Raw genomic sequence first — 16116 nt, forward strand, 5'->3', positions numbered from 1 at the left:
GATTTTAGAAGAAAACTATGATGGGAAGAGTCCAGAAGAGTAACCAGTCATGATGCTACTGCAGTAGTCCAGGTAAATACCCGAACAGTGGGAAAGAAGGGTAGGTGGTCAAAGAGCTAAAACAAGTGGTAGACCGTGTCTGGTGAGCGGCTGGATTTAGGATGAGAGACCACCCCAGGAGGAGCGTCTACAAAATCAGGAAAAGGCCTACTCATCTAAGTGACCCAAAGCAGGGACAGAGGGCAAGGACCCACAGATCAGAGAGTGCAGGATTGCAGAAGGTTTGAGCAGAATACGGAGAAGGCAGGAGTTCAGTCTCTAGTAAACCTCAAGAAAATGCAGTCTTGGTAACTGGGAGCAGACACCAGATGCAGCCAGTCAGAGTGTATGGAATAGGGAGGCTGCGGATGCGGTGGGCACAGCCTGCTTTGGAGTTTGGTGAAGGAAAGGCCAAACTGGTGCCCAGACAGTGTTTAACCTTCAACCTCTGTCTCTGTCTCATTCATGTCTCCTTTTACCCCTCATCACTTGGGGAGCCACCACCCAGTAGATCAGACCTGTCCCTGGGCTGCATTTTGGCTGGCCTCCAGCCCTTAACTTCCCTGCTCTCTGAATAAAACTTACCACAAATTTAAGCATGAACTTGAAACTTCCCTGTTCTGAATAAAGTCTACCTTGCCTTTGCCTCCTTTCAAAGAATCTGCGTAGCCACCGACCAAACATGTAGAGTAGACTCTACAAAGGAGACTCAAGACAACTTTAGAAGAGCAGCATTCATCATCCATCATCCTATACAGGAGGAAACTGAGGCCAGAGAGGAATAATTAGTTTTGCAAAGGGTCACCTACTTCATGGCAGGCTGCCTCTTACCTCCTGCGTGGAACCTGTCCTATTATCTCATACCTGAGCAACGGACAGCCCTTCCGCACTTCAGTGTTGTCCCCGAATGGACAAGTGACAATGTTTGCCTACAAGCAGAGTGGCCAGTTGGTAAAGTTATGACTCAGTCTCGATGGGACATTCTTTATCACTGCTTTAATGGGATCGTTTTATAATAAATGCTGCTATGTGAGACCACAGAAGGAATTTGGATGAAATTACTGTGGGGAAGATGATAAAAATCTCACATAAGCAAAAAGTATAAATTTCTGCCTTATTTGTCCAAGAGTCCCAAATTTGGGGTAGTATTTATCTTCTTGTTTTGAAGGAGTCCAGGTCTTTGTTCTCAAGGAAAGAGCTCAGAGAGCTTAGGGAAGATGTGCACTTCCCTCGTACAATAGTGGGCTGTTACCTTTCTTCCACCTATGTCAAGAATATTGTTCAAAGCTTGTAGTGAGTAGAGGTGAACTGTGGATACCACAGTTGTCTGCAATTGACCCGAGTCTTTGTTTATCTCATTTGGGTGGATGCTAAGAAAGCAAGACACTAAATGAAAACGCATTGACAGGAATAACTGATTGGTAAGAGTTTATAACTAGTTCAGACTATTGACACAGGCAGTTAATTACTGGCTTAGTAATAAGGAAAAAGCTATAGAGGGGAAACCACTTCCACTTTCATAATTCAGCACAAATATGTTCCAATATTGAAACTTCACAGAAAGCCATGGGTCTGCAGCCAGCTGTACATACTTGTAGCCATCGTAGGCCAGTGTCCACTTCATTTCAGGGCTGAAGGCGGACAGAAGTTCCTAAGAGTGTCAACTGGGAATTGGTTTAGGAAGGAAGGGGTTTGGGTACTCACATAAATCTGGAATCAAAATGAATAGTCTAGTGGGAAAAGGAAGCCATGGCTTTCACAAACAAGGTGAGAAAACCTCGTTGGGAGTTATATATGAGGATTCAAGTTAATTGAACTCCTAATCTGTGCTTGAAATGGTTATTGAACTTCGCCGTACCTCAGTTTCTCTAAGGTGAACATTCTGGGCATCATTCTGTCAGCCCAAATTACTAGCTCACAAACACAAGTGATTTTCTTTTCATCCACATGCTGAGTGGGAGCATGAAAAGATTTAATGGGTACAAGCTACAAATAAGATAGTAAAATCTTATACAGTTGCCTTTTTTAATTTCTCTCTAGACTCCAAAATGGGTTTCTTGGGCATATGAACATTTTTGCAGCAGTTCAAACTATAAATTACCTGGCCTACCTGACAGAGCTCATGGCAAATTCCTAGAGCATGGAGTTCTGAGTACCTGGGGCCCAGATGGCATTTATGTATTAAATACTTAATCCATTTTGAATATATCGGTAACAGCATTGAATGTGTGTGGTCTTGGCTCTGTAGCAGCAAGCAAAGCAATACTCCTAGGTTGATCAAGGAATTGAGGTCAAGGAGTGATCAGCCCGTGTTGCCAGAGCAAGGCTGTACCAAATACTGGCTATCTGTTTCACATTTGCAGGTTTTCATTCTGTGCGCCCTCCTGTTTGCAGATAGCTTTTGTGTAATGTGACAAAATGGCGCAGATGGTACAGTGTGTGTGATGTTCAGTGTTTCTCATTTTTGCCCCTCTACAATTCATTCCCTACAATATCCATCTCACTTAAGGCTCACTGTGGCACTGTAAAATGTGTAGTATAAGGTGAAAATGAGATTTCCTGCTGATAAAGTGGAAGTAGGCTGAAGGCGTACTAGGCTGACTGGGCCCATCAATGGAAAATTAAAAGCAAATGTGGAATATTTTTGAAGAGTCCTGTGTTTTGTAATTACTGTTTTCTTTGGGGAAAAGGAGAGGAAATTGAATGGAATGTTGCGGAACATTGTCATTTTATGTAGGTGCGTGCAGTGCAAAACCCCCAAGCCTTTAGGGCAGGCCAGACTCAGTGGACAGCCCTCGTTGTTCAGGTTTTACTCATTTGCGTCATCAGGTCATGAGCATTCACGTCTGCCGTTGTCCCCTCCCCATCACCTTGCCAACTTCCATCTGTTTCATAAAAGCTGTTCATATATTCTAGCTGCTCTGAGTGAATAACCCTGTGGCTACCCCAGATCAGATGTAGCCTCCCTCAGTATTTTGTACACACAGATTGAGAGCACGCACAATGTGCCTTGCCCCATGGAAGGCCCTACCGATACAAATATCTGCTCTTAAGACAAACCCGGCAAGTGTGCTGTCTGTAATAATAGAGACGTATGCGAGAAACACAGAAGGGAGGTTTAGGGTGTTCAATGCTTTCTCTCTTTGACAGAACTGACACGTAATAATGGTTTTGAAAGAGTAAGTAGGAATCCCTCAGGCAGATGAGGGTGAAGAGAGAACACCTGGCGGGTGGAAGCTGGAGGCGGGAGCTGGCTGCTGGTAGTTCAATATGGCGAAGTGAAAGAGACGTGAGAAATTAAGACTGGAAAGGGAGGCCAGGCCAGGCCTTTCTCCTGTGAAGGTAGTGGGAGCCACTGGAAAGTTTAAATATTAGGCAAGTGAGATCCAATTTTTTTGAAAGATGGATCTGGTGTTTGAGGGGAGTCACATGAGAGGCAGGGAGACCAGTTGGACATCTTCTGTAGTACTCCATGCCAGTGATAAAGATAGCAATAGATGATGGAGACAAGAGGATAATTTGAAAGTTATTTGGGAACAGAATCGATTAAAATTGGTGATTGGTTAGAGGTAGGGAGTGAAGATAGAGGAGAAATCCAGAGTGAGTTTGATTTCTTAGCCAGCTGTTGGGACAGATAATGGCACCATTCGCCAAGAAGAGGGAGTACTGAAAGAACAGGGGTTTTGGTGGGAAGAAGAGTTTGGGTTTGATTATGTTGAGTTTAAGGGTCTATGGGATGGGACATACGGGGCGGTGGGGAGGGTCAAGTAGGCCATTGTAGAGATGAGTGTAAAGCTCTGAGGTGAGTCTGGGTTACAAATGTGGGAGTCAATAATATATCAAGATGATCGAAGCCATGAGCTTGCGGAAGGGAGTGTGTCCCTGAGTAAAGAGGACAGAGGGCAGACTCCCCCCCCCCCCGCCCCGGGCCCCCCCCCCCCCCCCCCCGCCCCACCATCACCCTCCGCCAACAAACTAGCATGTCAAGGAGCCTTTGGGAGGAAGAGTCAAATAAAGGAGAAAGGATAATACCACTCCATTCGACAACTGATTTATTCCACAGCCACTTCCCTACTGTGGTGCCAGATGTCCACCTTCTCCCCCTACCTCCCCACTATGTGGCCTTAAACTGAATATATGTTCCACTCTCCAATGCTTGTGAATGTCCTCTTTACCGGTTCCAGGCGTGGGCATTCTGAGAGGGTCAATAGTATCAGACACATAGACTTGGTCTTCTTCCCAGCTGCTTTTAATGGGGATTTACAGTCAAAGCTCCCCACACTCTGCTTTTTAAAAGTTTGCTGTCTAGGTTGAGATTATTATTATTATAAACATAAATGCTTTATAATGGCAGATTTGACTCAAAGGTATGCAGAGCAGTTGCCATGAGCAACACAGAAAATGAGCCCCTGTATTGAAGGGAATGTTTGGAATTAAACTTTTCAGCTTGTGTGTGAGGAACAATTATCAGGCTGTTTTCCCCACGAAGATCAGGTTGTGTAAGCATTGTGTGCTTTGACCTGGGTCTGAGAAGGCCTCAGGAGAGAGCTCTGGCTCTGGAAGCACATTTTTTTTTCCTTTCCGCATTTTTTTGCATCGGTGGCTAAAGGGCTCCCCAACCCACTATATTTGGGGCTCTGGCTAGATCACTTCAGGATTTTTAACAGATGGAAAGTGCTAAGGAGCCATCAGATACTAGTTTGAATGCTCAGTTGCTGCGAATGAACAGTTTTCCTTTTCCTTCTCTCTCCTCCCTCACCCTCATTAACTCAGACAACTCCTTTCCCCACAATGTTTGTGGCAATGTTTTATCCGTGGTGGTGGATGTGTAACTACCCCTGGCTGGCTGTCCCTTGTGATGGGCTTCTGGCTTCCTCCAGAGAAGTAGCTCATGAAGGGGTGCTGTCTGGGAGGGCAAGCAGGCCAGGGTCACTGTGCCCAGCACGTGCATCTCTTCCTGTTTGCAGAAAGTGCTCCTGTTGCCTGAATTCGGCATTGCCACCTTCACAGAACCAGTAACTGGTCCACAAAGACGGCCTATGGCATATTGTACGAGAGTCAACCCTCCCCAGCCTGGTTTTGTTCTCTTGCTGCAGCTTCCGAGGAAATGACTCCCAGATGGTGATACCACAGCTCCCTCTAGTGTCGCTGTGGCTCAGGCTCTCGTGGAGCTTTTCTTCCCTTCCAGAAAGTGCAGACAGGACAGATCTGTCAAAATTGGCGGCAGGTTAAATAGATTTTTCCATAGGTAGTCAAAACAACTATGAGATGATTTTTCTCCTGTTAAAAAGGAGAATCTTACATGAAGATATGGGACCATTCCAGCTCCTATGTTGTTCCTGTTTCAAAATTTGGGGAGGCTTAGAAGTCCTATGGAAATCATTCTTCTTAGGGAGTGGAATCTCTTTGGAAATTCCTGCAGTTCAAGCCAGCTACCCTTTTAGGGAAGGAATGTAAATTCCTTTCAAGAAAGATAAGTGAAAAAGCGAGGCCCAGAAGAAGTCACTTTGCTCCCTGGTAGAGAAAATATCAGGTAAGGGAAGGAGGTCAAAACAACCGGCAGGAGAAACCCTGTCCATTTGTTCTGGAACGAGCGGCTTGTTTTCTGAAATAACTTTTGGACTAGAAATTTATCATCTGAAGTCAGGTCATTTCGAGTTTCCTTTTTTAAACTAAAAGAGTCAAGTTACTAATATTTGAAAAATTGCTACTGTGTGGCACATAGAATCCTTTAATGTTCCTACCTAAACTAATATCATCAGAAGCTCATACTAAAGAGGTATGAGATACTCATCATAAAAGAAATCCTATCTTGGAAATCTCCATAGGTCTATATTTTGATTATAACTATTTTCATGGTTGTGAACCAATTAGAAACCCTAGTTTGTGTGTTTCCTTCTTTTCAGACTTTTCCCATTTCCCTTTACCTTTTAAACTAAAGTGACCTATTATTCTTAGGCCTGTCTCTATATTGTAAGATGGAGAGATAAGGGAGTGCCACCTCAGGCCGGCTATCCAGGCAGGCCATTTTCCTTCAGAGCATCCAGAATGGTTGAACAATTTATCATTTCTCCTTTGTAAATCACTTTGATCCTTTATCTCAAGTTGATCTGTGAAACTAAACATAAATTCTTGTTGTAGTGTCCATGTTCTTGTCTGCTCACACAGCTCTGAGGAGTCTTACAAAACCTTGTGTGTCTGTGTGCAGGCAGATACCACCCGAATAACACGATGTGAGGACCAGTCACAATTAGAATACCCTCTCTGCTTCCAGTGCCAAACCACAGAGTGGCAAGTTTTTTTTCAGTGCAGCTTAGCATAGTAGAAACTACAGAGTGGTCAGACACTTCTTCCTCTCTCTCTCTCTCAGCCTTGGACTGGGTCTGTCTTGGACCAGAACATACTGCCAGTCTGGCTTGTTGCCTGAGTGGGGAGAGGGAGGTGGGCAGGGTTGGACTTTACCTCTTCCTCTCTAGCTGCCTCCACCCAACCCATGGTCAGAGAGCCTCGTTGCTGGGGCAGGTGGTTCTCAAAACTCAAAGAAGGATGCATTTTTCTGTTTTGCTTTTCTCTGTTTGAAAAAAAAACATGAAGATCTATAGTGTGACATCATGTTTAATGTTTACAGGTTATAGTCTTAGTCATGTGCAATGTTACGTTTGTGTAGCTTTGAGATTTATAGGTCGACTCTACAGAGTTGATCTCATTTAATCCTCACAAGTGCCCTATGAGGTAGTAGGTTTCAGGATTTTTTGTATGTTGTCTCCCTTTTTAGGGAGACTGAGCCCCAGAGAAATTGGCTGAGATGCCCAAGTTTACACAGTTCATGTCAGGACTAAATCCCAAACCTGCCAAGTCCTGGGTGAGGGTCCTTTCTGGAAAGTGACTGCTGGAGTTTAACTATAGTCTCATTCAACTCAACTCAGTGGTATTTGATTGACTTTTCAAAGACGGAGGAGTTGGGACCTTTGAACTTTCATTCTAGCCAGCGATGTGATATGGAGCAAATTATTAAAAATGAGAATGGTTTTAATGGTGCCGTGTCCTAGATCCAACTCCTATACAACTAAAAGATGACTGGCATAGGATTTTTTAAATACCTGCTGACACATAAATATGAAATATTGCCAACAGTATAGTATAGAAGGAATTCATGATGTGATTGATGAGCATATAGGAGTATATATTATTCTGCATGTACAGAGACTTTCCAAAGATGATATTTTCTGAAAGATATATGTTTGAACTTGAACTCAGCCTGGGGTTATCTCTCTTTCAAGACCAGAAGTTTTAGTTAAAGAAAAAATGCTTGATGTGCCCTCAAATTGATGAAGTAGGTGGTATAAGATTTGAAGAGAGAAAGATTTCTGTGGTGTTGATCACTGGTGTCAAGACTCTAAGTGTAATAAATGTGTATAAATACAGTAAATGAGAGAAGATGTTCCTTTCCCCCAGATACACCTTTACCTTTGGTCTGGTTGCGGGGGGCAGGGTTCTTTTTGGTTCTTTCTTTCTTTCTTTTTTTTTTTTTCCTGTTATCATGAGAAGTGTACTCTTGAGTCCCCATCACCTAGTTCATATTTTTCTTAGTATCTGTTTGAATGGAAAGCAGAGCACACTCTTTCTCAGACGCGGAGACTCATCAGCACCCTCCCAAGAAAATGTTTTTAAAATAAAAGCTAGAAAATCCTTTTTAAAATGTGTTTCTTTTCTGTATGACTGCAGCAAACAGACAGCATGAACACTTCCGGGGGCATGTTGCCAGGAGGGTTGGATCCCTGTAAAATCCAGCAGCATCTCCCTGCTGAGGATAGGAAACGGGCTCCTCAGGTCCCGGCCCGTGGAGCAGCTTTTCCTGACTGGGCTGTTCCCATCTGTGAATGAGTGTTAGACACTGAGTCCTCCACTGGCCGCTTCTCCACGTCCTGTCATCATAATCCATTTAGGGGTGATTTGATTTACTTTTTGCTTGTCTAGCCCTGGGCGTCTAGAAATATAGTAGATGTTTCGGTATATAGAACTCTTGGCTAATGTTTGTGATTAAAAAACTCTTGCATGATCTATAACCACTTAATAAAATGCTTTTGGAAAGGCCTTCCTGCCTAAATATTGGCCTTTAAAAGAGGCCTGTTAAGAGAAAGCATGAAACTCAGAGTCCTGCCATGGAAATGTTCATTGTGCTCAGACCAATGATGCTCTCCAAGCTTTACCTCTACCTTGCCGGTCAACCGTGCGTGCCTGTTTTGACAATGACTTTCATTTACAATTAGGAAAACCCACACTTCACCTGGCCAACCTTATGTTACCCTCCTGACCAGTGATAAAACAAGGTATCCTGGCTCAATTTATAGAGCTGTTGTGTAAGTCTGGGCTGTAAGCCTCTACAGAAAGTAGGCAAAAATTTATTCTTGGTTGTTCTGTTTTCTAGATGACATACAAGGTGTAGTAGAAAAAGCAAGCTTTGGTGTTAGACAGGCTTGGGTTTGCAAGCTGGTAGCCCTGGGCTTTTTTCTTTTTTCTCTTTCTTTCTTTCTTTTTTTTTACATTCTTAAATCTTCAGCCTACTTCAAAGGGTTAGTGTAAGGACTAGAGATAATATACATGAAGTGCTCAGCGTGTCGATAGCCATAAGAAATGGCTCCTGCCATTATTACTGTTACTAAGCACAGGACTACCAAGACCCTTCCTGAAGACTTCACTGTAACACAGCATGTTCCTAACCAGTCACCTCCCCATTACTCTTCCTTTACACCTCGAAGCCTGGTTATGAAAGGGTATGTTTTACATTGTGTCATTTGCGTTCTTTCAGATCTGTAAGAGCAAAGCGAAAGAGTCGCAGCAGTACTATCACAGCTTGGCTGTCCGCCAGAGTCTGGCTGTCCATTTCAACATCCAGCAGGACTGTGGTCATTTCCTTGCGGAAGTCCCTAATCGTCTGCTTCCCTGGGACGATCCCGATGCCCCTGAAGAGGAAGAGGATGAAATGGAAGAAGCTGAAGAAGAGGTGAAAGGAGAAACAGATGGGAAAAGCCCAGAGCCCTGCTCTGAAACAGAGTCATCCCAGAAATCAAGCCAGGGGCTCATCAGCAGGAAGCAGAGAAGCCACGTGGTGGTCATCACCAGAGAGGTTCCCTATCTCACGGTGGCTGATTTTGTGCGGGACTCTCTGGGCCAGCACGGGAAGAGCCCGGACCTGTATGAGAGGCAAGTGTGTCTGCTGCTCTTACAGCTGTGCTCTGGCCTGGAGCACCTCAAGCCCTACCACGTCACTCACTGTGATCTTCGTCTGGAGAACCTGCTGCTTGTCCACTACCAGCCGGGGGGCACCAGCCAGGGCCTGGGGCCCGCGGAGGCCAGCCCCACCTCATCTTGTTCCACCAGGCTCATAGTAAGCAACTTCTCTCAAGCCAAGCAAAAGAGCCATCTGGTGGACCCCGAGATCCTCCGTGACCAGTCCCGCCTCGCTCCGGAGATCATAACAGCCACCCAGTATAAAAAGTGTGATGAGTTCCAGACGGGCATCCTCATCTATGAGATGCTGCACCTGCCCAACCCGTTCGATGAGAACCCAGAGCTGAAGGAGAAAGAATACACTCGGGCAGACCTGCCTCGCATCCCACTCCGCTCCCCCTATTCCCGGGGCCTGCAGCAGCTGGCCAGCTGCCTTCTCAACCCCAACCCTTCGGAGCGGATCCTCATTTCAGACGCCAAAGGCATCCTCCAGTGTCTGCTGTGGGGCCCCCGGGAAGATCTCTTCCAGACTCTCACCCTCTCTCCCAGCCCGGCACAGAGGAGCGCCCTGCTCCAGAACTGGCTAGACATCAAGCGGACACTGCTCATGATCAAGTTTGCTGAGAAGTCCCTGGACAGGGAGGGTGGGGTCAGCCTGGAGGACTGGCTCTGTGCTCAGTATCTGGCTTTTGCCACTCCAGATTCCCTCGGCTGTATCGTGAAGACCCTGCAACACCGCTAGTCTGTCCTGGATGCTACTTTTCTTTCATTCCCACCTTCCACTCACCTGTGCGCTCCCCATTCCCAGTGCTCCCATGGAATTCAAAGAAAGAAGAGAAACCAACCTTCCATCCCTGTCCAGAAAAAAAATGAGTGCCCTCTGAAGGCTCATTCACGGCTCCACACCGAGTACAAAGCTCAGTCTGTCTTCGCTGTACGGTTGTGCAGTTCCCTTCCATCGGAACACCTTTCACCCTAATTGTCCCCAAATGCAGGAAGAAAATGAACATGTCCATCCCAGAAGGGACAGCTCTTTTGGTATGAACTCAGTGATCTGTGTCCAACTCCTCCATGATTCTGAGTATCACCTATCTTTTTAACACCAAGTATTTATTCTCACTAGCAATAGACAGATTTGACCGGTCCTTACCAACATCCACTAAGCTCTCACAACAGACTTTTTTTTTTTATGTCTTTAAAGGATCAATCACTGACTCTCTTACCAGGCAGAACTGCTGTCCCTAGCATCAGGCCAGTTTTGTGCCTGGGGACTCTATCCTTTGTTCCAGCAGATAGTCAAAAGACAAGGAGAGATTTCGTCCTTTGGGTCATGGACGCATTTTCCCTTGTCCTCGGTAAGTAGGTGAACTGCACGGAGGACGGCCCAGCTAGTCTCTCCTCTCCTACCACTGCCTGACTCTCCTTCACCTCAACTCTGTCCCTACTTGCCAGTGAAGTTCGGGTTTATCAGCCACTTGTGTCCCCTTCCACAACTGACCCAAGGGGGTGTCACCGATGCCTCCACAGGGTGCGTAGAGTTCGGTTCTGATAAAGAGGTGGCAGGAGATGATTTTCCACACATGCCGTTCCCTAAGGGGCCCCCCAGGGGTTGTTGTGCTGGCTTTGATTACTGTCAGAGCTGGCAGTGTAGACAGCCATAGCTGGTGGAGCCCAGATCCCCGTGTTCCCCTGAGCGGTAATCGGCCAGCTTCCTCCTCTCAGTAGCCAGTGTTAACTAGTCTCCCAAATGCTGTAGACATCAGCTATGAGGGAAACGGCTGTCAGCTGAGCTCTGAGATCTGCTCGGAGGGCACGGCGCACTGGCAGTGAGGGCAGCCAGAGGCCAGGGAGGGGAGATGGCCACTGATGAGACTGCCAGTCTCCTCACAACGCTGATCTTGACAGAAGAGGCTGCCTCCCAGGGGCCCCGGGAACATTGCTCCTTAGAACTCTCTGCAGTGGCCCCCTGAGGATGGCTCGCAAGGATGTTGAGTGCTGAGGTGGGTGCCTGCGAGCCATGCCACACGTGGGGTCCATGCTCCTCTCCTAGGAATATATGTGCAATTTTTGTATGGTTTTTTTTTTTTTAGCTGTATATTACAGTGTTTGTGTTGCAATTTTACCTGAAGCAAGTTCTACAGAAATCCTCCCCTTCCTCCCTTGGCACATACACATTTGCGCTAAGAAATGAGAGTTCCTTCCAGGGGGCTTGGGATGGGAGGGGACGCGGGTGCGCTTGTTTTATTCAAAACTGTGAGTATCTGTTTACTTCAACCTTGAAATCCCGAGTCACTCAGCTGTGTGAGTGTGCGTACACGTGGGTGTGCACACACGTGGGTGTGCACGTGCATGCTGGGAGCAGAGGCCGGACCTCTGAGGGGAACGACCTGTGGCAGGGTTGAGAGATGTGTCCTCTGCGTCTCGTGGGCGAGGGAACCCTGGGACCCCTCCCCTACCAGCACAGAGCTTCTGAAAGCCAAGACTGGTTGTGCAGTATTACTTAGAGAGCACATTGGTGGCCTTTTGGAAATTTCTAAACTTTTAACATTTTTAACAGCCTTTTTCATATGATTCACCTAAATCAAAGAGGATCAAGAAAGAAGAATGTATTTTATTGTGATCTTCTTTGTGTGTTTTGTTGTTGTTGTTGTTGTTGTTGTTTTTAAGAAAATGGGCCATGTGAGGCTCCCCATGGAGGATGCCCTTGTCCTCCTGGCCAGCCGTACAGGACTCCCAAGGAAGAGAACTCACCGGCCCACAAACAGCCTGGCCTCCTCTAGCCAGAGGGCAGGGCTTGACCCCTGGAACGGCTGCCGAGCGGGCCCGCCGCTGCAGGCCAGCAGTCCGCTCCGTCCGTGGGTCCTGGGGCATGGCTGTGCCTCGCCTCGTGGCCTGCTGTTTCATTCAGCTTAGCAGAGCCCACGTGCACATAAGTCCTTGCCTAATTATACACTGAAGTAGCAGTACCCAGACCACTGACCATGTCAGCCAGCACATTCCCTTCGCCGTCCTCCCCGCCCTCCCCCAGACGGTCCACAGATTGATACACTTACTCAATGTCATGCTCGTGGTGCCTTGCCCATGTAAATTTAAATGTTGACTATTTAATGAGGTTTCATATTTAATGAAGAATGTTCCCTGGGCCCTCTGTTTGTTCTCTAGGTATCCTTTTTCTTTTCCTTTCTTTTTTTTTTTTTTTTTCTGTTTGACTTGTATCTAGCCTTCTTCGTGTTAACTCTACAGTATTCTAGGCATGGACACCCTCGACTACCGTTACCCTAGAGCACTGGTAAACCGAGTCCCTCCCTCGCACCAGATTTGTTCAGTACTGTTTTCATATTCAGACTTGTTAAGGGCAAAAGATGAATACCACCTAGTCAGAGAAGGGCCTCAGGCTTCCCAGAGACAGGTGGCTAGATTAATTTTACTCTGCAGAATATGAGGTAGAGAGGGAAAAGGGTGTTACGGGTTCAAGCAGAACAGACAAAAATAACTATCTCTAGGCAAGAAGTACTACATCAGATGGTCCTTGGAGTATTTTTCCAGAGTAGTGAAATTCAGTCAGTTAATGTCACAAATTTTCTTTACACTCGCATTTTAATTACAGTAGGAACTTTGAATTCATTCATCAACTGGAAAGAAACCCTACCTTCGGACACAGACGGATATATATGTGTTAGAGTTTTGCATTATGACTAGGATAGCACTTTAAGTTTTCTCAAGTAATGTCAAGTTACCGTCTTCAATATTATTTGGAAATTTTTTCTTTTCTGTTGAAGTCTGTACTACAGATTCTTCCATTTATCGAGAGTTTGAACAATTAAGCCACCTTTGGAACTTTACCTTAAGCCGCGTGAGCAGGAACAATCTCTCTGACACATTTCGGTGCTAGAGAAACAGGGAAGTGGGTGGAGTAACCAAGATGAAGCCTGAATGTATATATAGCAGAGTGCCTTGTTCCAGTGACAAGCTAGTCTTGGAAGGAAGAGAATCCGACGTCCCACAGCAAGGACTAGGTCTGTGATGCCAGCCTGAGGGAGAGCCCCTTAGGTGAATGTACACTGATGTGATGCTGAGAAGCTAACTCATGAAGAATGACCGCAGGATGGGAGAAAGGGCAGTTGAACCTATGAAGTCCACATGAGTGAATCGTGAATGAGACCTACCAACCCCCAGACGAAGTGAGAATTGGAGGCCAAGAGGACGGCAGTGGGTTTCAAGGTTTGCCCTCTGGGGATGAACTGGGTGAGGGGTAGGAAGGGCACAAGCACCCGCACCACTGACACTGGGGGGTCAAGTAGAAAGTGCCTGTGAGGATTTTAAGAGTCTGGGTAGCCTTTCATCCTCAGGTCAAGTGGGGGCCAGTATTGCTTCCAGACTCAGAAGAAGGTTGTTAACATGGAAAACTCATAAGCCAAAACATCTAAACCTCTAGAAATAGTAATGATATTTCTGGGAGGAAAACTGTATTTTAAGGTTTCTAATATTGCAAATGAAAGAACTTTAGGGCCTACTAAATAATAAGGCATGGAAAGATTGCACTTAGCTTCCCAAATTTGAATTAAAAACACTTCCTTTAGGGAAGTAACCTGACTTGGTTTTGCCGGTAACCTGCAAATATAATACTTTCCCCTAGATTATACAGGCAGTGATCTGAAAAAAATACAGACTAGTACCAGAAATCAGGATGTACTCAGGATACTGCACTGTAATTCCAAATGATTCTAGGTGTTTGAATGAAGTGTAGACATACTTGAAGATTAAGGAGAGAGGGACTTAGCACCCCAGGCCAACTCTGACATGTTTTTTACTTCCCTCACTAGTTGATAAGGATTGCAAATTCTGGTCCAGCCTAACGAGTGAACAGGATGGCTGCCCACGAGACTGGGTTATTAGTTTTACCTCATTGAAGCTCATACTCTCAAAGGCCCGAAGTGCTGCACCAAGACAAAGCCAAGTGCGGCCAGCCCCGAAGGCCTTCTGTCCGTGCTCATGGCAGTGCCGAAAGTTGGGATCCTGTGGACCAAAAAAGATGGCGTAAGGGAAGCCGGGGAGCTACAATGCAAGATCCCAGATAGTGATGATACCAAAGAAATCCAGCCTTTTTGTCCAGATGCTTTGAAGGGGAGGAGGTTGAATTACAACAGATGCCATAGAAGGAGAGCTCACATACATTCCGTGTCAAGGGATTTGGCTGATAAAATAATCCATCCTCCAAAAAAAGCACCTACTTTTTAAAAATAAGTCCATTTTGTCTATTAGGAAAAAAGATGATAGTGATGATGAAAGCCGTGGTCCCCAGTATCTGAGGAGAGGGAACTAGTCCCTCTCCCCAGGACGTGACCATGGCTGTCGCCCTGACTTCATCTTGGGAACATTGCATCCATGTGATTCTGAGAGCTGGGCAATATTTTTTCTAGGAGACTGTGATAGTTTCAGTAGGTTTGTTTAAAGAACTCCTGGGAGGTTTCTTAACTAATCCGAGTCATTTTTATAAAGCTTCCTACAGAGGTGGTTACCACTCGTCACCATCATTTAAGATCTCCAAGTGCCCCGAATGTACAAGGTGCTACACAGCTGTTAACATCCCTTCTCCGTAGCTGTTTAAAATTAGAGTAGGTTTTGCATCAGCCACTGCTAGAAGCTCCCCCACCTAAGTGGGCTGCAGGGGCCTGCATTCCCATCATCCCATCACATGCTTCCCACTCCAGAGAGCCTCTGGGCTTAATCCAGCTTCTCACCTTTAACCCATCCCACTCACCCCCATGCTTTTTTTTTTTTTTTTTAATTAAGAAAGTTTCAGGGAATCAAAAGAGGTCGGAAATTTTTTAACCTAGCAGAAGTATAGAGTCATATATTTTGCTACGACTATTATTGTATTATGGAAAATCCACTTTGCCCGTCTAGTGTGTGGAAAGTGTGTGTTTACACTCACGATAATTTGAATGTTGAACAGCCCTATATGGCTTCAGGGTAGCATTTTTGAAGGAGAAACCACACTGCTTCAGGAAACTTGCTCCAAGTGCTACTCGGTTATCCCTTCCCTTGCCAGTTTTTTAAAGAGTTATGTGTGAACACACTGGGTTGGGATTTTCTGTTGATACGCAGGGCATTTTGGCATGAAATCAGGGCAGAAGCAAGATGTCATCCTTGTCAGTATTTGAATCATGGCAGTCCTCACTGCAGTCTCTCCTTAGTTCCCCATGGCTCTGCCCGCTCCCTATAGTGGAAAATCTTATTTCTCTTGCTCTTTCATGGAGCTTCAACCCTCTACATATTTTAGAGTTGTATAAATCTACCCATGTAAGGTCCCCTCTGTCACCAGGTGGTGCCGCCCCTTGGTTTGCTGTGGTACTTTGCTGTGTTCTCTGTGGCATCATGTTACTGTGTAAATAAAATTGTTTTAATATACACTAAAAACGAGACGGGCGTTTGTTTTCTCAGGGACCCTCCCATGCTGACACAGGGGGGAGGGTTTGCTTGCAGACGCGGTTGGTTTTGCCCCCAAGCGTTCATGCCCTCTTGAGTCTTTGCTCCCTGCTGACCTGGACGGTATTTCCTGTTCATTCCCTCCTGGACCTGAGAAAACTAGATCCAGAAGACAAAGAGGGCCTTCTGCTTTGCCCAGCGGTCCCTGAGGGCTGCCTGTCCGCTGTGTGCGATTGCCCCCTGGTGGCCAGTCTCCACACAGCCTTCCCCGGGCTCGTGCGGCGTTTGAGAGGCTTGGTTATACCACGGTCTGGTCACCCTCCGTGAAGGGCTCCCAGCCGCGCAGACAGTATGAGCAGAGGCCAGGCCTCGTGCAGCATCGAGCTTCATCTGCTACAGAATTCGCATAACTTTGCC

At 46.1% G+C, this 16116-nt stretch overlaps 1 protein-coding gene across 3 annotated transcripts in view; it reads left to right on the forward strand.

The window, feature by feature from the left end:
- PEAK1 (pseudopodium enriched atypical kinase 1) overlaps nt 1–10829 on the forward strand; it is a 291481-nt gene extending 280652 nt beyond the window's left edge. For all 3 annotated transcript variants that reach the window (XM_032865117.1, XM_032865116.1, XM_032865118.1), the window contains one exon: nt 8849–10829. In XM_032865117.1, coding sequence (XP_032721008.1) covers nt 8849–10012 — 1164 coding nt within the window. In that variant the 3' untranslated portion in view covers nt 10013–10829. The remainder of the gene's footprint in view (nt 1–8848) is intronic.
- The last annotated feature ends 5287 nt before the right edge of the window (nt 10830–16116 follow it).

The sequence above is a fragment of the Lontra canadensis genome, unplaced genomic scaffold (assembly GCF_010015895.1).
Source record: "Lontra canadensis isolate GAN:19392208 unplaced genomic scaffold, GSC_riverotter_1.0 scaffold28, whole genome shotgun sequence".
Lineage (NCBI taxonomy): Eukaryota > Metazoa > Chordata > Mammalia > Carnivora > Mustelidae > Lontra > Lontra canadensis.